The sequence below is a fragment of the Convolutriloba macropyga genome, chromosome 14 (genome assembly GCF_964194025.1).
Source record: "Convolutriloba macropyga chromosome 14, txConMacr16.3, whole genome shotgun sequence".
NCBI classification, from domain to species: domain Eukaryota; kingdom Metazoa; phylum Xenacoelomorpha; order Acoela; family Convolutidae; genus Convolutriloba; species Convolutriloba macropyga.
This window is the reverse complement of record NC_134481.1, coordinates 13,653,259-13,671,925: the sequence shown is the minus strand read 5'-3', so window position 1 is coordinate 13,671,925 and position 18,667 is coordinate 13,653,259. Positions and strand designations below refer to the sequence as shown.

Sequence of the window (18,667 nt, the reverse complement as noted above, 5' to 3'; positions counted from 1 at the left end):
ACATGTAAAAAAGCTTGAGCAACATTTTTTTGCGCATTTTAGTTGATGAATTTAGAAATCAAAGCTTGAAAATTCAACAAATTCACAAATAGGTCTAGTTAAATTGCTATTTTCTCTTATCATTTTAAATCGGAGAGAACAATTTAAAATGTTTCTTAATTTTTGTTCTGAGGTGTTTGATAATTCCTTTCAACAGAATTTTATCCGGAAAAGTGTGAAATTTTTTTTATGTTACCAATTTTTGTTTTCTGAGTTAGGTATTCCTCAATGATAAGCATTTTTTATTATTCTGCCTGAAAATTCTGTTTTCTGACTAGCCTTTTTAGCATTGTTCGTCAAAAATATTATTCAAATTGGAGCTTTTAAAAGAAAAAGTGAAGTTCTTGAGGATTTTGACTATAAAGACAATTGAAATCATTTTTACGTGTATCGAAGTATTTTGTTATTAACTATAAAAACTCAAGAAAACATCAATAAAACTTTTTTTTATCGAAGAATAGGTCAAAGAGTAAATGTAAAGTTGATCTCCGCGAATGAGCAAGAAATAATTTGCTTGACTACAAAACAAGATGTAGTTAAGCATATACCTTTTTTACCTTTTCTTTTTCCTCTGAGTTAGAATCATAAAATAGCTGGAAGACTGCCAGAAAATAGCCGCAATAACTACGTAGATCTGCAGTCTCAAAAAGACAGTAAAAAACAGACCAAAACAATTTCTATTTTAATAAATGCTGAGATGTTATATTTTCTATTGAGAATTTGTTTATCCTAACGTTACTTTTATTTACTGCTCTCAAGTAAACTTGAATAAGAAAGACAGAAACTCACCTGACCTTATCTCTTTGAATTAAAGCGAAGAAAATTCAATTTTAGAGTGAGGAAATCATTTTGAGAGTGAGGTAAGTCACAAGGGACCAAAAAACTTTTTCACGCGAATGAACAAAAAATTCGCTCCTATAAGAGTGAAAAAATGACGTCATGCACGCATTTCAATTGAAATTGTTTGAAAGAATGAGCAAAAAGCTGATTTGCAGTGATTGTGAAAACAAATGTCGTAACAAAAATCTTGACGACAAAACATAAAACATAGCAGGAGAAGTCTTGACGCACAATTCATAAAACTTTCATTTACTAAAGAAAACTACACCTAGAACTGAAAAACTTACCTACAACATAACTACATCTGAAAAACTTTATCCATAATTATCGCAATCGTTTTTGCAAATTTGAAAATGAAAAATTTTGAAACCCGTAATAGAAAGCCGTTTTAGCTCTCAGCAAAGCAGTTCTTAGTTCTTTAAGAAGTGCGGCGTCACTGATAACTATCACGTTAAACTGAGAACAGGGAAGCTAAAACATTTGCATAGGATCTATGCAAGCCATCCACTAATGCGCAAAGACTTTTATGCTTGATTAAATGCAGCCTATTTCCAAACATTTTTTCAATAAATTTATCATTAAAAAGGATGAGTAATGGTGGAATTTGTTCAATTTGTGTTGTAATAGTCTGCGATTATTTGTTTTTGTTATGAACTGAGGAGGATTGACCTAATCCAATTTATAAAAATGTAAATTTTTCCAAGTTTTGTTGCTTGACCGATGTTTTACAAAACTAATCAGATTTTTGCGCCTAATTTCTGTGATTTCCAGGTAATCATTGGGTTATTGAGGCTAAATACTCCCATAGATTCGATAAATTAAATTTTTCTCTTCATAATTTCGAGAATTTTTGTTTGTAATTGTTTTTTTTTTGTCAAAACATTTCAAGCATCGTAACTCTATTCGAGAAGTGAGAAATTTCTTCTGACCTCAACATTATCGTTCAATTTGAGCCGAAAACCTTCGAATGGCTGCAAATAAACCCCAAAAATGCTACCATGGATGTTTGATACCCCTTTGGATAATTTTCGCTGATATTAGTTTTCATTTATATCTTCAAATTTGATGTGCGGTTCACCGTTTGGCTAATATATCCTGAAGTACTCAACCAAATTAAAAGAAATTTTTAGCGTTATGGTGGTACTTATTGATTGCAGAATGTTATTAGCTCCTCGACTTATTAACTTAACCAACCTCAATTTTAGACTGGTCTGAAAAAATTAAAAAACGACAAAAAAAATACGAATAATTGCAATTTTCTGGGCTCAAAAACTAAAAATGACCATTTACCTTAAACTACGACCTTCCCAGTAGCTTCACCACACTAAGCACTTGAAGGACTACTAATTGCGGCTAAGGGACTCAAATGAAACTTAATGCCCGCTGGGCGCTACCTGTTTGTCCACTTTTAAGGACGGAAAGTCAAATGGGTCAGACGAAAAATCGGTCAAGCGAAAAATAGCATAAAAAACCAACAGGACTAATACAGTTGCTACAAAATTTGTTTGAGAGCACTTTAGTATCAAAAAACAGAATCAAACAGCTAATACTGTTTAGAAAATTTCTTGATTTACGGTCAACAAAAAAGATCTGCACGTTTACAAACTTTTTAAAGTTACACAAATCAGTCTCCTTTAATTGTCGCATTGGCTATTGGAAATGAGTTGCTATGTCTACTTAAAATTTTCTTTGGATAAAAGGGCGAAGTTTGTGGGCGCCTTATATATAAATATCTAGCGTATGCTGGAAAATGAATAAGAATCTTTTCAACCATCACTGATGAAAAACAGGATGATTTCTTGATTTACACAATTTTCTGGTTAGGACCTACAATTTCTGAATCAGTGTAAACATTTTAGATGAAAACGAATGCTAAACTGGTGAATACTTAAATAACTGAGGTGAAGTTGGCGCCCAGGTCTAGGTACAGACCAAATGTACTATGAAAAGACTATATTCGAACCATTTGAGCTATGAAAGGATTTTAGCTGGACTTTAAGACATTCTGGACTTTAGCTCGACACAAATTTCTTACAAAAGACTTTAGCTCAACCCAATATTGGGGCTGGATATAAGCTCGACACAATGTTTGCAAACGAAGTCGAGTTGAAATCTTTTTATGGGTCTTTCATTGGTCTTTTCATAAGTCTGCTTTTCTGTCATTCAATTTGTCCGTACATTATTGCATATAACGTAGTCAGCGCGCTCCTTCATTTTTTGCGATTCAGAAGAACCACTTATCCCTCAAAAACCTGCATTATTTTTCTAAAAGTTAATTAATAATTTTGGAGTGGAAAACAAACTGAATAACGCCAAAATTTTGTCATGGCCGATGGGACTAGGAACAATACACTTAAGCTAGCTGGTTTCATTTAATCAAGCAATGTGGTAATATACTCGAGCTGCCATAACTCTTTATCTTAAGATTTGACAAAGATATTAATGCTTTTGGCAGTTTTCCAAGTGTTTCTTAAGTTGGACTGCTCTGGTGCAAAGCTATTTAGTCTTGCTCCGGCTCTGCTTCTGTATGTACACAAGCAAAAAAAATGTAAAATTTCGTAGATTTTAGAGAAAAAACAGACTCATGAAAAGACTAAGTGTGTACCCATGAAAAGACCATTACTCGATTTTGTTGGTTATGAAATGACTAATGTGGACCCATGAAAAGACCTTAGCTAGACTTTCTTCGTTATGAAAAGACTTAACCTCGACCCATGAAAAGATATTAGCTCAACTTTAACTAGGAAGCTCGACCGTGTAATTTTAGTCAATATTACCCCCACCCCCTACTATACTTTTAAAGTCTTTTCATAAGTCGAGGCCTAGGTCTGGGCGTGCAGCAAATTCTGTTTTCATTTAAAAAAAAAAACAATGAAGCAAATTTAAGAACAGAAAATTAATCTTTGGTTGGAAAGGAGTTTACCGCATCTGTCTATAGCTGATACGACAAGAACCAGTAGATCATCAGATATTATGCAGGAGAGGCCCAATTAACTAGAAATTTAAAAATCTTGACTGATTTTTTTCATTTGCTTTTAATAATTTGTCTGTTTTTTTTCTGCTTAACATTATTTCAGCTACTTACATTTCAACATTTAACGAACGCTGGAAACAAAATCAGAAACAATTCGAGAACATCTAATTCGCTTGACATTGGCATAAAGAAAATTATGCTCTTCACGGTTTTGGCTGATATCCTATTACCCAATTTTATGACGAAATGTTACGCAATTTGAAGATGATGAAAAACTGTGTTCAAATTTTAAAAAGTTTAAGCATCCGCCCAGCTAATGGTGCTGGCAACCAGTGATCAGAAGTTTTATTCCACAAGGGACACATTGATTACTAGAATTAAAACAGACTATATCAAAACATTTTTCTATTTCTGTCAACAATTTGTCTGATTCACAGTTGCAGTAGCATTTGACATCGATTATTTCAGCGACTGCAACGCATGTAAATAATCATTGAAATTCTACATAGATCTATCGAATCAATTGTCTGTTTCAAAGATGAACATTGGTCTGTTTTGTGATGTTTTTCCATTCCAAAAACTTTTTTTCATCTAATCGCCAAAGAGAACAAAATAAAACAATCTTTCATATGATTTTTTGTGACTATTTAGAACAAGTGTAGTGATCTGATTGCAAAAATTAGTACAGTTTACAATTCAACATCTGACGTGAGCTGGAAAAAATCAAAATCTACCGTAATTTTCCCTCGTGAAATAAAGTTTGGGTTGTCTTATCAATCTATTTTCAACCGACGTCAAACTATAAAGCAAAAGAGACATCCTGGAAAAAGAGCAAAACTAAAATATTTCAGGCTCCGAAATTTTTTTTAAATATTTTTATCTGCTAAACTATTTCTGACATGAACCATTGGAAATTTGTTTCGAGTAAACTATTCGAGTTCTGGAAATTTATTGGGCTGGAAAGGATATTTTCCTAACTGTCAAATCGTTGTCTGCTCTGGCCAAAAAATTAGTGAAAAAATGTGTACGATAAATGGTAAACATACCCGGCAGATTGCCGGAAAATAGCCGCCGTTGATTCCAATAAGCATGATTGGGATTGAAATAACAGAAGATATTGAAAAAAAAAGATTTTTGTACAAAAACATTTTTTAAGTCCGATTTGTTTTGATGGCATTTCGTAGTTGAATATACTTCTGTTTCGTAGAGAGAGGCTACAGGGGCTACTATCAATAACAATAAGCATTAGAGAGAGGTAACTAATACTTATAGGAACGACGTTCAAATAGCGGGCATCTAAAATTGGGCTTTATGGGTTTATCCCGTTTCTATTTCTGACTTCAATTTTTTATACTGACTCTGTTCATTTTGAATTGCTTTGCTGAGCAACTGATGTTCAAAATCACTTTTAGCAGAATGAGAGAAGAGAGAAACTAGCCTAGAGAAGTCAAAAAGATTTCACGCAAAATGTTGAAAAGGCGGCAAAATGAGGTAAAGCGAAACATTTTTTTATTCGACGAAGTAAAAAAACATAGCAGGACAAGTCCTGACGTACAATTCAAAGAATTTTCATTGACTAAACAGAAAACTAGACCTAGAACGGACAATGAATGGTTTGGAAAAACCATTTAGAAAAAAATCCGATCCAAAAAATCGAAAAAACAGTAAAAATCAAAGTGAAATTGCCGCATGTGAACAAAAAACCACTACCGATAAAGCGAATTTTTGTTCAAACACCGTTTTCTCACTCTACTTTAAAATTAGAGCGAAAAAAATTCACGCCGCAAAACCACTCGCTTTTTCGCTGCATTTCCTGTTTCGGCGTGACCAAAATCACTACTCCAATTTGACTTCAAAAATCATGAAAATATGTGAACAGATCTTAAAAAAAAAAAAGACAGCGCCCCAATACAATTCAAATTCTTTGAATTGTAAAAAACATAGCAGGACAAGTCCTGACGTACAATTCAAAGAATTTTCATTGACTAAACAGAAAAACTAGACCTAGAATGGACTATGAGTGAATTCAGAAAACCATTTTAAAAAAATCAGAACAAAAAAATAAGAAATAAACAGAAAATCAATATCAAAATGCCGCATGTGAGCAAAAAAACCCCTAGCGAGAAATGAAATTTTAATTCAAACAAAAAACTAGGCCTAGAATGAGCTGTGAATGGATTGGGAAAACCATTTAGAAAAAAATCCGATCCAACAAATCGAAAAAACAGTAAAAATCAGAGTGAAATTGCCGCATGTGAACAAAAAACCACTACCGAGAAACCGAATTTTTCTTCAAACACCGTTTTCTCACTCTACTTTAAAATTAGAGCGAAAAAAATTCACGCCGCAAAACCACTCGCTTTTTCGCTCCATTTCCTGTTTCGGCGTGACCAAAATCACCACTCAAATTTGACTTCAAAAATCATGAAAATGTGTGAACAGATCTTAAAAAAAAAAGACAGCGCCCCAATACAATTCAAATTCTTTGAATTGTAAAAAATAGGAGCGCTATAATAGCCGGCTGAGAAGATGAGGGCGGCTATTAATAAGGTAATATGGTAAAAATAAGGTTTTGAAACACAAAAATTTTTCATAATTTGCATTAATTTCATGACAGCGTTGAATATATGTATGACCAATGCAAAAATTTCGCAATTATGTAAGTATTAAGCGTTGAAAATTAAGTCATTTTAGTTTTTGCCCCCCCCCCCCAACTTAATCGGTGCATAATATCTGCACCCCAAAGACACGCGTGCTATCACTTTAGATCTCTATGTGGGGACGTTACGTGATGTTACGAATGACAGTGATGTTACGTAAGCATTTAGATCTCTATTTGGGGACCCGAGCTACTGAACTCTAGCATGCTAGTCGCCTTTTCTACAGCTCTCGCACTATGTCTCGTACTATTTTACACTTTTATTCCTTATAATCAGTTATTCCTTAATCAGTTACCGGGTTTTGGATTTGTCAAAAAAATGTAAAAAATGAAACAAAATTTTTCAGATGGTTGGGGTGAGTATGCGGGGGAGGTAAGCCGGGGGCGGGGTGAAAGGTCAAGTATTAGCGCATTGTTCGAAAAGTTTGAATATCCATGAACAAGGCTTGTTTGAGTTCCAGTTTTAACAAAGTTCCAGTTTGAGTTCCATCCATATGCATTTTTAGTCATTTCAAAATAATAGCGTGAAAGAAGTATGTTTTGTTAGGGGGCGTTCAGTCGATATCTTGATGGATACCAGAAACAGTCACTCAGCTTTGTACTTGATAGAGTTGCTTGATTTCGCCTACCGTTTTTCACGTGGTAGTACTGGCAAAAGTCAAATTTATCGCAAGAGATTGCTGAATAAGAAATCCTTTAGCGCTTGCATGAATAAGAAATCCGAAGCGCTTGCATGTTTTGGCAATGAATTTGGTAAAAGTAGTGAATTTTTGTAAGATTTGTGGTTTTAGCGGTGAAATTTTCATTTTCACCGCATTTGCGAGAATTCTTACAAACGTGCTTCCATATTTCTTGTGAAATTGAAAAAGATTCACTAAACGTTATGGAAAACAAATGCATTGAAGTTTTGAATATTTGCTGTTTTTAGCCGTAAATTTTTATCTCACCGCTTTCACTGATAAACAAAACCGATTAAACGTCGGAAGAGTTGCTCTCGAACGACTTGTGGGAGCTCTAAATGAATTGTAGCCTGCTTCAGTCAAGGCGGGGGGTGGGGGGGGGGTGAGCGGGGAGTGCGAGCCTAAATGAGACTAAGAGGTTCAATAGTGGGCTTCAAATAACCACATTAGAGGTTAACATATACCACTTTTGAGATTTAAAGTAAAAAATGGCAGCAGTTTCGGCGCACGTTTCATTTGACATTTAGTATTAAATTGCAGCTAATTGGGTTCAGCTGATTGAAATTGTGATTGAGAGAGCATTTTAGATCACGCGAAACGCCAAAAGTCAAGGGCGTAAAAGTCACTCGAAAAGTCAAAATTGTCAAGCGAAAATTTTGCATAAAAAAGACACACACGTTTAAAACAATTGCTATCAACTTCGTTCAAGATCAATTAAAAATATAACTTTTGTCTAGAGAAAATACACTAAAAATTCTCGATATTTTAAGATATACCATACAAAAGGGGATTTTTGACTATGAAATTGATTTTAATTGCGTTTTTTATCTTATTTGACGAACAGGCTGCAAAGAAAAACAATTTTTTGATTTATATACACTGCTTTACTAACAGAGTTTTACTAGTGAAAATTCTCTGAATAGTTTAAATTCTTCCACCGGTCTGCTGGTTGCTAAAAAATAAAAATAATGACAGGTAAAAAGTAGAAAACAGAAATCGTAAATTGAAAATCTTTTTTAAAAAAGCACCTTTTTTGCTTCTACCTGTGCAGCTATTTGAACAATCCAATGAATTTTGCTGTAAAAGCAGCAAACTTTTTTGAACGCGTTCAACACATTCACTTCAAAACTTTTTCTGTTTTAGATCAATAAAAAACTGTGCTAACTTAACGGTGAAAATTGTAAGGTTTGCGGTTTTTAGCGGTGAGTTTTCTTTTCACCGCTCTCAACGCATTCACAGCAGTTTTTACGTCTTTCGCAGTATTTTCTGCTGTGAAGTTTTTGGTACAATCAGCAATAAATTTTTGTAAGATTTGCGACTCTCAGAAGCGATTTTTTAAGTTTCCACCGCATTCACCGCAATCAACGCTAAAAACTGAATTCTTAAATCTTTTCACCGCATTCACAACAAATCTTACATTGCTTAGCGAGTTTTAGCTTTGGTACTTCGGCCTGGGTTTCACTCAACCTTACAATTTACAATCGGAAAATATGGTTGGCGTTGAATTCGTTGTATGCGATTTATTGTAGCAAAATCAGTAGCCAATTTTTTAACCCCGCAACCTTCCCTCCCCCAAAATCAATAAGACCACATCGCCACGATCAATTTTAACAATTTCAATGCATTGTTACCTCAACCAAGCTTCACAAAATGGGAATGCCAAAAAAACATGGCCGCTGGAATGCTTAAAAGCGCCATTGACATGCACGACGCTTATCGTTACCAAAACAGAAAAAAGAAAAAAAACAGAATAAAATTTGCGGCATTTTCCAGATTTTATTAAGAAATTGGCAGCTTAATTCAGTTTTTATTCAGTAAGCTATTAAGCTTCATACTAATGTCAGCTAGCAATTGCTCTGAGGATCTTTGATAATCTAATGTACGACGACTTAATATCTGGGCTCTATCGGTTCATCCCGTTTCTTTTGGTTGTGCTCTTTTGACATCGACCGCTCTCACTAAACTGCCTAATTCAATGCATGAAAAAGTTGAAATCCGTTGAGTTGAGACAGTGAGTGATATTTTTATAATATAGCAAAACTATATGCCAATTTCTTAACCGCAATCTATTAAAAAAAACTTGTTGAGAAGTCATAGAATATTTTCTAGCAGTTGTAAATAAAAACTTTTACTCTTGAGACTAACCAATAACAACACAAGACAAACTTTAAAGCAAACAAAATTAAAACAAAAAGAAAGTGACAGAATGAAAAAATTTACCGTTAAGAATTCAAACGGTTAACCGGGTTCTGTTATTACTCATTAGCAACCGCGAAATCTGTCATGAACACGCAAATATGACCAAGTTTCGCAAAACATCAAAAGTTCACTAAAACAAAATCAAATAAAGTCACGGAAAGAGACAGGCACGGGCTGAAAAAAATATTTCCAATAACTTAGTCCACATTAGCAGCCGATGAGTTCTGTTACTTAAGATATTAGGCGATATTGGGATAATATTATTATTTATTTATAACAAGGCAATAAGTACAAAAAAAAATTAGCAGAAATAAAAAACGGATCTCTTCCGTATGTTCCCCCCACATAGTGGGCAAATGTCATTTGCACCTCCAGACGCCAAAGCAACATGATTTCTTAATGATTTACTATGTAATGGTACGTGCTCTGTAACTGGTGGGCGCATAACGTACTGGGGGCACAAACGGAAAAGATCCGAAAAAATTTACAAAAGTTTATTTGAAAACTAACAGCGTATAAGTCATAAAAAGCAAAAGTTATCAACTGAAAAACCTAATTCGGTTAGTTTAGGCGTCTTTAGCTAGAATTGTATAGACTAGAATTGCCATTAATGAGACTAGACTAACAAAAAGAGAAGAATGTGAAAAATAAAAACTCGAAAGTACTCATAAATCTGATATTGTTTCCTGAAAATAATTAGCGTTGAGGCCATAGAAACCATTAGCTTTGAAGACAAAAAATGTTTTCCTTTGATGACATTAAAGGATAACACAATCAAAATTAAATAAAGCAAGTGCTCATAAAACTCAAAAATTTGATTAAAAAATAGTGTCAAAGTCATGAAAAGCACTACCCCTGAACTCGCACAATTATTTAGGTTGATTTTTGTTTCATCAGCAACCAATGAGACTTGTCCATGATGATACTAAATGACAAGACAACAGAATTATCGAACAAAAATGGGCAAAAAAATTTTTTTACTTAAATTTTGTGACAATTTAAGTAAATTTTGTGACAAACGACAGCGTCAAAGTCATGAAAAGCATTAACTAAATTAACTAATTGCTGATTAAATAAAGCATTTGTACGTAGGCACAATCCGATTACATATGCATCTTTTCAAAAAACTAAAGAGAAAAAAAACTGAAAACAGGCGTCAAAGTGACACTCCTGAAAAATTCTTTTTCAAGAACAGACATTTTGTTCAAATACCCATACGAAAATGACCAAAAAATGTGAAAACATCACAAAAATAGACAACACCATAAGCATAACTTAAATATCTTAGATTGTAAAAAAGAGCTCCTAAATGATAGCCGCGGAGAGGCTGACGGCGGCTATTGTCAAATACCTTATATCAGATCAATGCTAAAATAGACGCCTAAATATGTAAAATAGACGGATTCTGAAAAAACGCATAAGTACCTCAAACAAACCAATCTAACAAAAAACACTGATAAAACCAATTTACTTGTGAGCTTGAGACAAAACGACAGCTTGGGTTAGTTAAATTTTTATCGGAGAACAAATTAAAGGAAAAGAACACTGCAGATAATAAGGGACTGAGATTGATCCAAATTTGAGCTTTCAAAATCAAATCACTAATGTTCTCTCGGAAATGGCGGTTGCCATACGGCAAGTAGGTATTACGTGTCATCAAATAATTTTGAACCAAAATTAATGTTATTCATATCTTGAGTTCTCTCACGGTTATTTCTGATAGCAATTTTTTGTTCAAAATCCTAACAATTCGTTCATGAAGTGGGTTAAACGACACATAAATGGGAAATCAATGTTTACTAAAAAAATGAAAGATTGAGAGTTTGTGCCACCGTATTTTATGCACCCCAATTATAGAGCACATGCCGTTACATAGCTAATCGTTAAGTTAAAATTTAGCACCCGCGTCGGGGCGAGGTAAGCAATTATTCTGCACCCATAACGCAGAAGGGGCACAAACGGAAAAGATCCCAATTTGTAAGGAAACTAATTCACTGGTCAGTTGGAAGAAATTTCACAGCTTTCACCGCATTTTTGTCATGTTTCCTAGCACCCACGCCTTGGCAGTTTCTGTTGCTTACGTGGGTAGCATTAAATAACCTTTTCCGTTTGTGCCCTACCTCATCAATACGTTTTGAACCCCCAAGTTACAGAGGGTGTGCCATTACTTTGTAAATCAGTATTTTGCACGTACAAATAATATGTGCCCACTAAGCCATATATATATATATATATATATATATATATATATATATATATATATATATATATATATATAAACGATATCGCAGACATAGTAAAGCACAATAATATTCTGTTATACGCAGATGACACAACATATTCGGCAAATATGAGCAAACTGAACATACAAATGACCTAAAATTGATTTCCAGCTGGCTAGAGAGTAACAAACTGACACCCAATATTAAAAAAAACACAACTACTTCTGCTAGGACCCAACAATTTATCAGACGAAAGACTTATTTGGAAAGGGGAAGAAGTATAGGAGAGCAATTGTGTTAAAAATTTGGGTCTCAAAATTGACAACAAACTCACATTCGCAAAGCACATAGACTATGTTCAAACAAAATGTAACTAATACATTTCGATTTTATATCAAACAAAGAAATGTCTGCAAAGAGTTCTATTTCTGAAAATTTGTAAAAAAAATACGTTCAACCAGAGTATCAAAATGGAGTTCTAATATAGGGCACGTCCAACAAAAGTGTTTTTGAAGGACTACAACACCAACAAAACTTCCTAATCAATATAGTTTTTGGGTTCCCAAAACATAAAGAAGTTCGTAGTTGTAGATCGAAAAAAAACAAAACTTCATCAAAAAATATTTGAGCTACATGTGTACGAAATTGTGAAACCTTTATCAAAAATAATCAGAAGAGAATCTATCAACTCGTTTGTAAATGACAAGGAAATTGACAGATCATTCGAAACTGAACGGAGGATCAAAACAATACCTCTCATAGAAAAATTAACACGCAAGAAACGAAAACTAATCTCAATTCGGTTGAGAATACACTACATTAGCCTATCAACTCCTGACTTTGATATATTAAAACCTTTGAGAAACTGCAGAAAAAAGAAATTGATAAAACTGCTACACTCCTTATTGGACAATTACATAATCATTTTTTATTTTTTTTTGGAAAATTGTATTGGTAGTAGGCTCGATAACAAAGAAAATTTTGGGTCTTTCTCATTATAGCCCCCACCAGCTTAGTGGTCAGATAACCTATAGCCCCCCAATCATGGTAATTTTACCACAATGGGGGCTATATTTTCAAGGAGGGGCTATAATGGGAAAAACCCAAATTTTTTTAAATCTTTTTTATTTAAATTCAATTAAATAGTTGTCGCGTAAAATTGTTTCATCAAACCCTTTTTTTTCTGTTCCTCTTGAATGGTCTCAGTATAAGTAAATAAATGGATTTCGTACAAATAATATAATTTTGAGTTCTGAAACAGTGCTGCTCCAGGCAAATTGCCTCCTAGCATTCGTTCAGTACGATGCTTTCTACTCTAATTTATTTATTTATTTGAAGCTTGAATATTTGGTACTGAAAAAAAATTTATTATTATTATTATTATTATTATTATTATTACTATTATTATTATTATTATTATTATTATTATTATTATTATTATTATTATTATTATTAATATTATTATTATTATTATTATTATTATTATTATTATTATTATTAATATTATTATTATTATTATTATTATTAATATAATTATTATTATTATTATTATTATTATTATTATTATTATTATAATTATTATAAGCTTGGGCCACAAACTGAAAAGATCCTAGATAACTATGCTAAAAGTAAATTATGCCATCCCTACTGCTTGGTGGATAAAAATTTTCCCCCGACAGAGTTGCAATATTTTCACATAGTACAGTAATATAAATCATATGTTAAATGTGACCCCAAATGACTAGCTTCTTTGGGTCCTTCCCATTATAGGACCCCAAAATACCATGAATGGGCATCTCTCCATTTCCAAAGTTTGGTCCAGACGCAAATTGAGCTATGATCAGACTATCCAGACCCAAAATTACCTCTGATCAGACCTTCCAGACCAAAATGATCTCTGATTAGACTTTACAGACCAAAATGTCCTCTGATCAGACCGAACCCAGACCTTTGTCCAGACTATAGTTCGCTTATTGTCAGACCCAAATTCAGACCATTGTCCAGACTATAAACAGACTATGATCAGACTTTCCAGACCAAAGTGACAGCTTTTCATACCAAACCCAGACCTTTGTCCAGACAATAGTGCGCCTATGGTCAGACCCCAATTCAGACCACTGTCCAGACTATAAAAAGAGTATGATCAGACCTTCCGGGCCAAATTGACCGCTTAACAGACTCAATCTAGACCAAAGCTGGAAAAACGCACATTTTTTCTGTTTCAAAATTAAAAGTAAGCTAAGTAACCACAATCAAAAATTTTTGTTTGTTGAAAGAAAAAAAAATAGAGATTTGTTATACAGTCCTTTCTTTAATTGCTATTTGTTTAAGTTACTACAATACAAAAATTTTTTATCTGACTTAATATAGAGGGCTGAAAAAATCAGAAAGTCGATATTGTACTTTTCACAAATTTTTTGTTTTTCCAATACTTTCTTGAAAACTTTGTGTAAAATTTTTGTGGTAACTGAAACCTTTTCTATAATTCAATGCAAAACAAAATTTATTTAAAATTTCTTGCAAAAGTGATCCTTTTTTCTAGGTGTTGTAAAAGTGCAAAGCTTTCGTTTTTGAGGAGTACTTGCCAGGAAAGTACCAACTGTACAAAGAACCATTTATGTAAAAAGTCCGTCAGAATGTGAAAAATGCAAAAAAATTGTTTTTTGGAGAAGTTCGTTATATGCGAAATTTCAATAATGTATTTGAAATAATTTTTCCGCAAAACTAGTTCGATGATCGTTTGAATAGTTCATTCTGTTAATACTAAGTCTATAGTGATTTAGCAATAGTGACTAAGTTGATAAAGAGTTTTTCCGCCGTATATTTATTGACTTATACCAAGGGGAAATTTTAGAGTATCTGCTCTAAGATTAAATGGAAGTGAAAAATCTAGCGGCGACCACTTGCTTAAAAAAGCTGTTTTGGAATCTTTTTAAAAAAGCGGCACCCGCCAGTTTGGGTTTGTGAGGATTCTAAGAATAAACAAATCATCTAGAGTAATGAAATTATAGTTTTTCACGGTTCTGGTGTGTAACGGCTCCTTTGAAATTTTAGTCACACTTTAGTAGAGAGAAATAATGAAATTTTCTGTGAGTCGATTCGTTTTGAATCATTATTAGGTAGCAAGTACAACAAAAACCAACGATGAGCAATCTATTGAGAATGAAAAAGGACATAGTCTCTGCTAATTTGTCAATCATACGTTTTATGTTGCGATAATATAACATTTATTTCTGATAAAATATGTACCTGCCGAAAATCGTACATCGTCACGTTCCTCAACCTTCCGATCAGTTTTGAAGCCATCCTATAGCAGCATTGAACTTGCACTGATTGCCCACTGAATTAAGACAGTGTTTAAGGAAAAAATTTGGGATTCAAAAATTTGTTGCTTCCTAAAGTTTTTCACTCGGTCCTAAACAGAAAGTTTCATTTAAACTTTGCTTTCAAAAATTTATTTGAATCACTTTTTTCCACAAAAATAGGTTACAATCGTTTCAACTGTTCATTCTGTTAACAGCAACTGTTTAATACTGCCAAATGGACAGAGACAAAAAACTATCGGTTTTTGATAGTTTAGGTAGGTTACTTCTTTGAAATTTTAGTGACATATGAGCGACAAGTCACAATTTTTTTTACAAGAAATGAAACAAATTTTTGATCAAGCTGCTTCATATATTTATTGTTATCGATAAACATTGATAAAAACTGTCTTAGTCATATATATTAACTTAAATAATGGGGGCTTTAAGAGAATCTGCTTTAGGATCAATTGAAATTGAAAATCGAGGTTTGTGTTTACAATTTTATTGATATCTCCAAAGTTACTGTATAAAATTTAGCGTGATGGCTAGCAGTTTGTTGGACGTAAACTGTTCTTGCTTGCCCAATCAGTTGATATTCTAAATCAACCTGACCAAAACAATTTTTAATGTATAAATTTGAAAATTAAAAATTTTTCAGCTTTTTTTTGAACTGATGTTGTTTTACAACAATATCTCCTAAAGTACCACACCAAATTGATCTGAATTATTCGCAATCTCATCATATTGTATTGTTTGTTTTTGCTGTGTGTGCTGTTGTCTGAACCGTTTTGGTAAAAAAATGTTTAATGCCAAGTATTTAAAGAAATATATTTGTCTTATAGCCTGATATCGATGTTTTAATTTACGTTTTTTATTGATATCCTCGCAATTACTGTATCAAATTGAGTTTGATGAATGGCAATTTTCTGGTTATGAATCCTTCTTGCTGGCCCGTTAAGTTGATTTTTTGAATCTACTCCAGCTAAAAAAATTTTATGGTGTAAAATTGAAAAACTAAATTTTTCAAAGAATTTTAATGAACTGATGCATTTGTTCCCTTAATGAGCATTGTTATTCATTGAAATTTGAACTATTCACGCTACTGTTGAAGCTGTTTTAACAATAGAACAGGTCCTGTTAGGTTCTGAGGGACATTTTGCATTACTTTTCTCTAAATTTATGTCTTTTCAGAGACCGAAAGTCAGGTTTCAATTTACTGTTTTATTGATATTTCCTGAAGTACTCATTCAAATTGAACAAACGAGGTGGCGTTTCTGATAGTCCTATTCAGCCTCTATTTTGTATCGGCCTGAGCAAATAACAGTTAATTTGTAACAGGTAAGGTGTTATTAACTCTAGTGTCGGGTTCATGAAGCTATCTGAAACATTAGTTTTCAGTAATGCAGCAATTTTTCTTTTGTGAAATCATAAAACTCTTGATCCGACTCATTGAACCTCTGATCAGACTCAAGTGCGCTCGAAACGGCCTCTGATCAGACTCAAGTGCGCTCGAAAGGGCCTCTGATCAGATTCAAGTGCGCTCGAATCGTCCTATGATCAGACTCAAGTGCGCTTGAAACGTCCCCTGATCAAACCGATTCCAGACCATGGTCCAGACTAAAAAGACTATGATCAGGCTTTCCAGACCGAATTGACTTCTGATCAGACCGAACCCAGACCATGGTCCAGACTATAAAGACTATGATCAGACCTTCCAGACCGAATTGACCTGTGATCAGACCGAACCCAGACCATTGTCCAGACTATAGAGACTATGATCAGACCTTCCAGACCGAATTGACCTCTGATCAGACCGAACCCAGACCATGGTCCAGACTATAAAGACTATGATCAGACCTTCCAGACCGAATTGACCTCTGATCAGACCGAACCCAGACCATAGTCCAGACTATAAAGACTATGATCAGACCTTCCAGGCCGAATTGACCTCTGATCAGACCGAACCCAGACCATGGTCCAGACTAAAAAGACTATGATCAGACTTTCCAGACCGAATTGACTTCTGATCAGACCGAACCCAGACGATGGTCCAGACTATAAAGACTATGATCAGACCTTCCAGACCGAATTGACCTCTGATCAGACCGAACCCAGACCATGGTCCAGACTATAAAGACTATGATCAGACCTTCCAGACCGAATTGACCTCTGATCAGACCGAACCCAGACCATGGTCCAGACTAAAAAGACTATGATCAGACTTTCGAGCCCGAATTGACTTCTGATCAGACCGAACCCAGACCATGGTCCAGACTAAAAAGACTATGATCAGACCGTCCAGACCGAATTGACAATCTGATCAGACCAAAATCAGACCATGGTCCAGACTATTGAGCGCTCGAACCGCTTTCCAGACCCTGTTATGTCGGTCTGGGAACACAGGAGTGTGCGCTCGATTGGGTCTGATCATAGCTCAATTTGGGTCTGGACCTAAACCTGGGTTATAGCCCCCATGAAATTATAGCCCTCATTATGGTATATTTACCATGATCGGGGTTTGGGGGGTGGGTGCTATAGGTTACAGGACCAATAAGCTGGCGGGGGCTATAATGTGAAAGACCCCTTTTTGTTCTCCTATTGAAAGACGGCAATGTTATTTGAGTACCATTAGATCTAGAGAATACTATGTTTCCAAGAAACTGCAGTATTTACATGACCGAAAGTCAGATAAGCCTTTTAGTTCTGGGATCTTTTCCGTTTTTTCCCCAGCTTAGTGGGTGCATATTTTTGCATGATTATTTAACATATAATGGCACGTGATCTGTAACTGGGGGTGCATAACGTATTGGGGTGGGGGGGGGGGGGGGGGGGCACGAACGAAAAAGATCGAACGTTTTATACTGCAGCGTAAAGTACTGGGGCGGGGGGGGCACAAACGGAAAAGATAATGATTCTGCCATACCTGATGCTGTCGCTGTTATGTTGTTTGCTATCAAAATAGGCTGTAATCTTCCAGCGTAACCCCCACCGAAACCTTCACCGGCACTACTTGAACTGCTGCTACTACTGACACTGTTGGCGGTAACTCCTTCGGGTGACGTAGGTCGCTGACCTCTGTAGTGGCCGTGATGCTGTGAGGAGTTGACTGTGGTACTGTTTGGCTGGTGTTCTCTTTGACCTTCAGAAAATAGGCCAGCTCCAATCCTGAGATCCATCTATCATTTTTCGACTATTCCTACCTGTTTGGTTGCATTCATTTTTCTCTTTTCACATTTTCGCTCCCGGATAAACGAGAGAAAGGAATTCCTTTTCATTCCCATGTGCTGTTTGGCAGTTTTGACTCCCCCTCCCCCCCCCCCCCCCCCCCCCCCCCCGGTTTCCGTTATACTTTTTGTCATTTTTGCGGATCGAAAGATTAACTCCTTCACTCCTTCTCATTATGGACCAACAACCAACATATCCTCATGCTATGCAGTTGGCATTTATGTTCTATCGTCAAAATCTGTATTCTGTTTGATTTTCTACATGCAGCACTTCAGTTATGGGGGGGGGTATAATAATAATGAAGTAAAATCTGAGGGATAGTTCAAAAATTATTCGTAATTTTTGAATTGATATTTTACGTTGAATCTCGGACATTTTTGATACGAACCCCTTAACGACTCGAGGTACCAAAATATGTGTCACTGCACAGAAAATAACTTAATAGCACAGGCTCGCTTGGGGTTGCTAATAATAAACAATATGCCTCCCTCTAAAGCTAATTACCCCCCCCCCCCGGCGCATTT

General features: G+C 34.8%; 1 protein-coding gene across 1 annotated transcript in view; it reads right to left on the bottom strand.

Moving 5' to 3' along the window:
• The window catches only part of LOC142353388 (kelch-like protein 23), a 63,028-nt gene extending 44,876 nt beyond the window's left edge, over positions 1–18,152 (bottom strand). The window contains exon 1 of the mRNA XM_075405619.1: positions 17,842–18,152. Coding sequence (XP_075261734.1) covers positions 17,842–18,094 — 253 coding nt within the window. The 5' untranslated portion in view covers positions 18,095–18,152. The remainder of the gene's footprint in view (positions 1–17,841) is intronic.
• Positions 18,153–18,667: the final 515 nt, after the last annotated feature.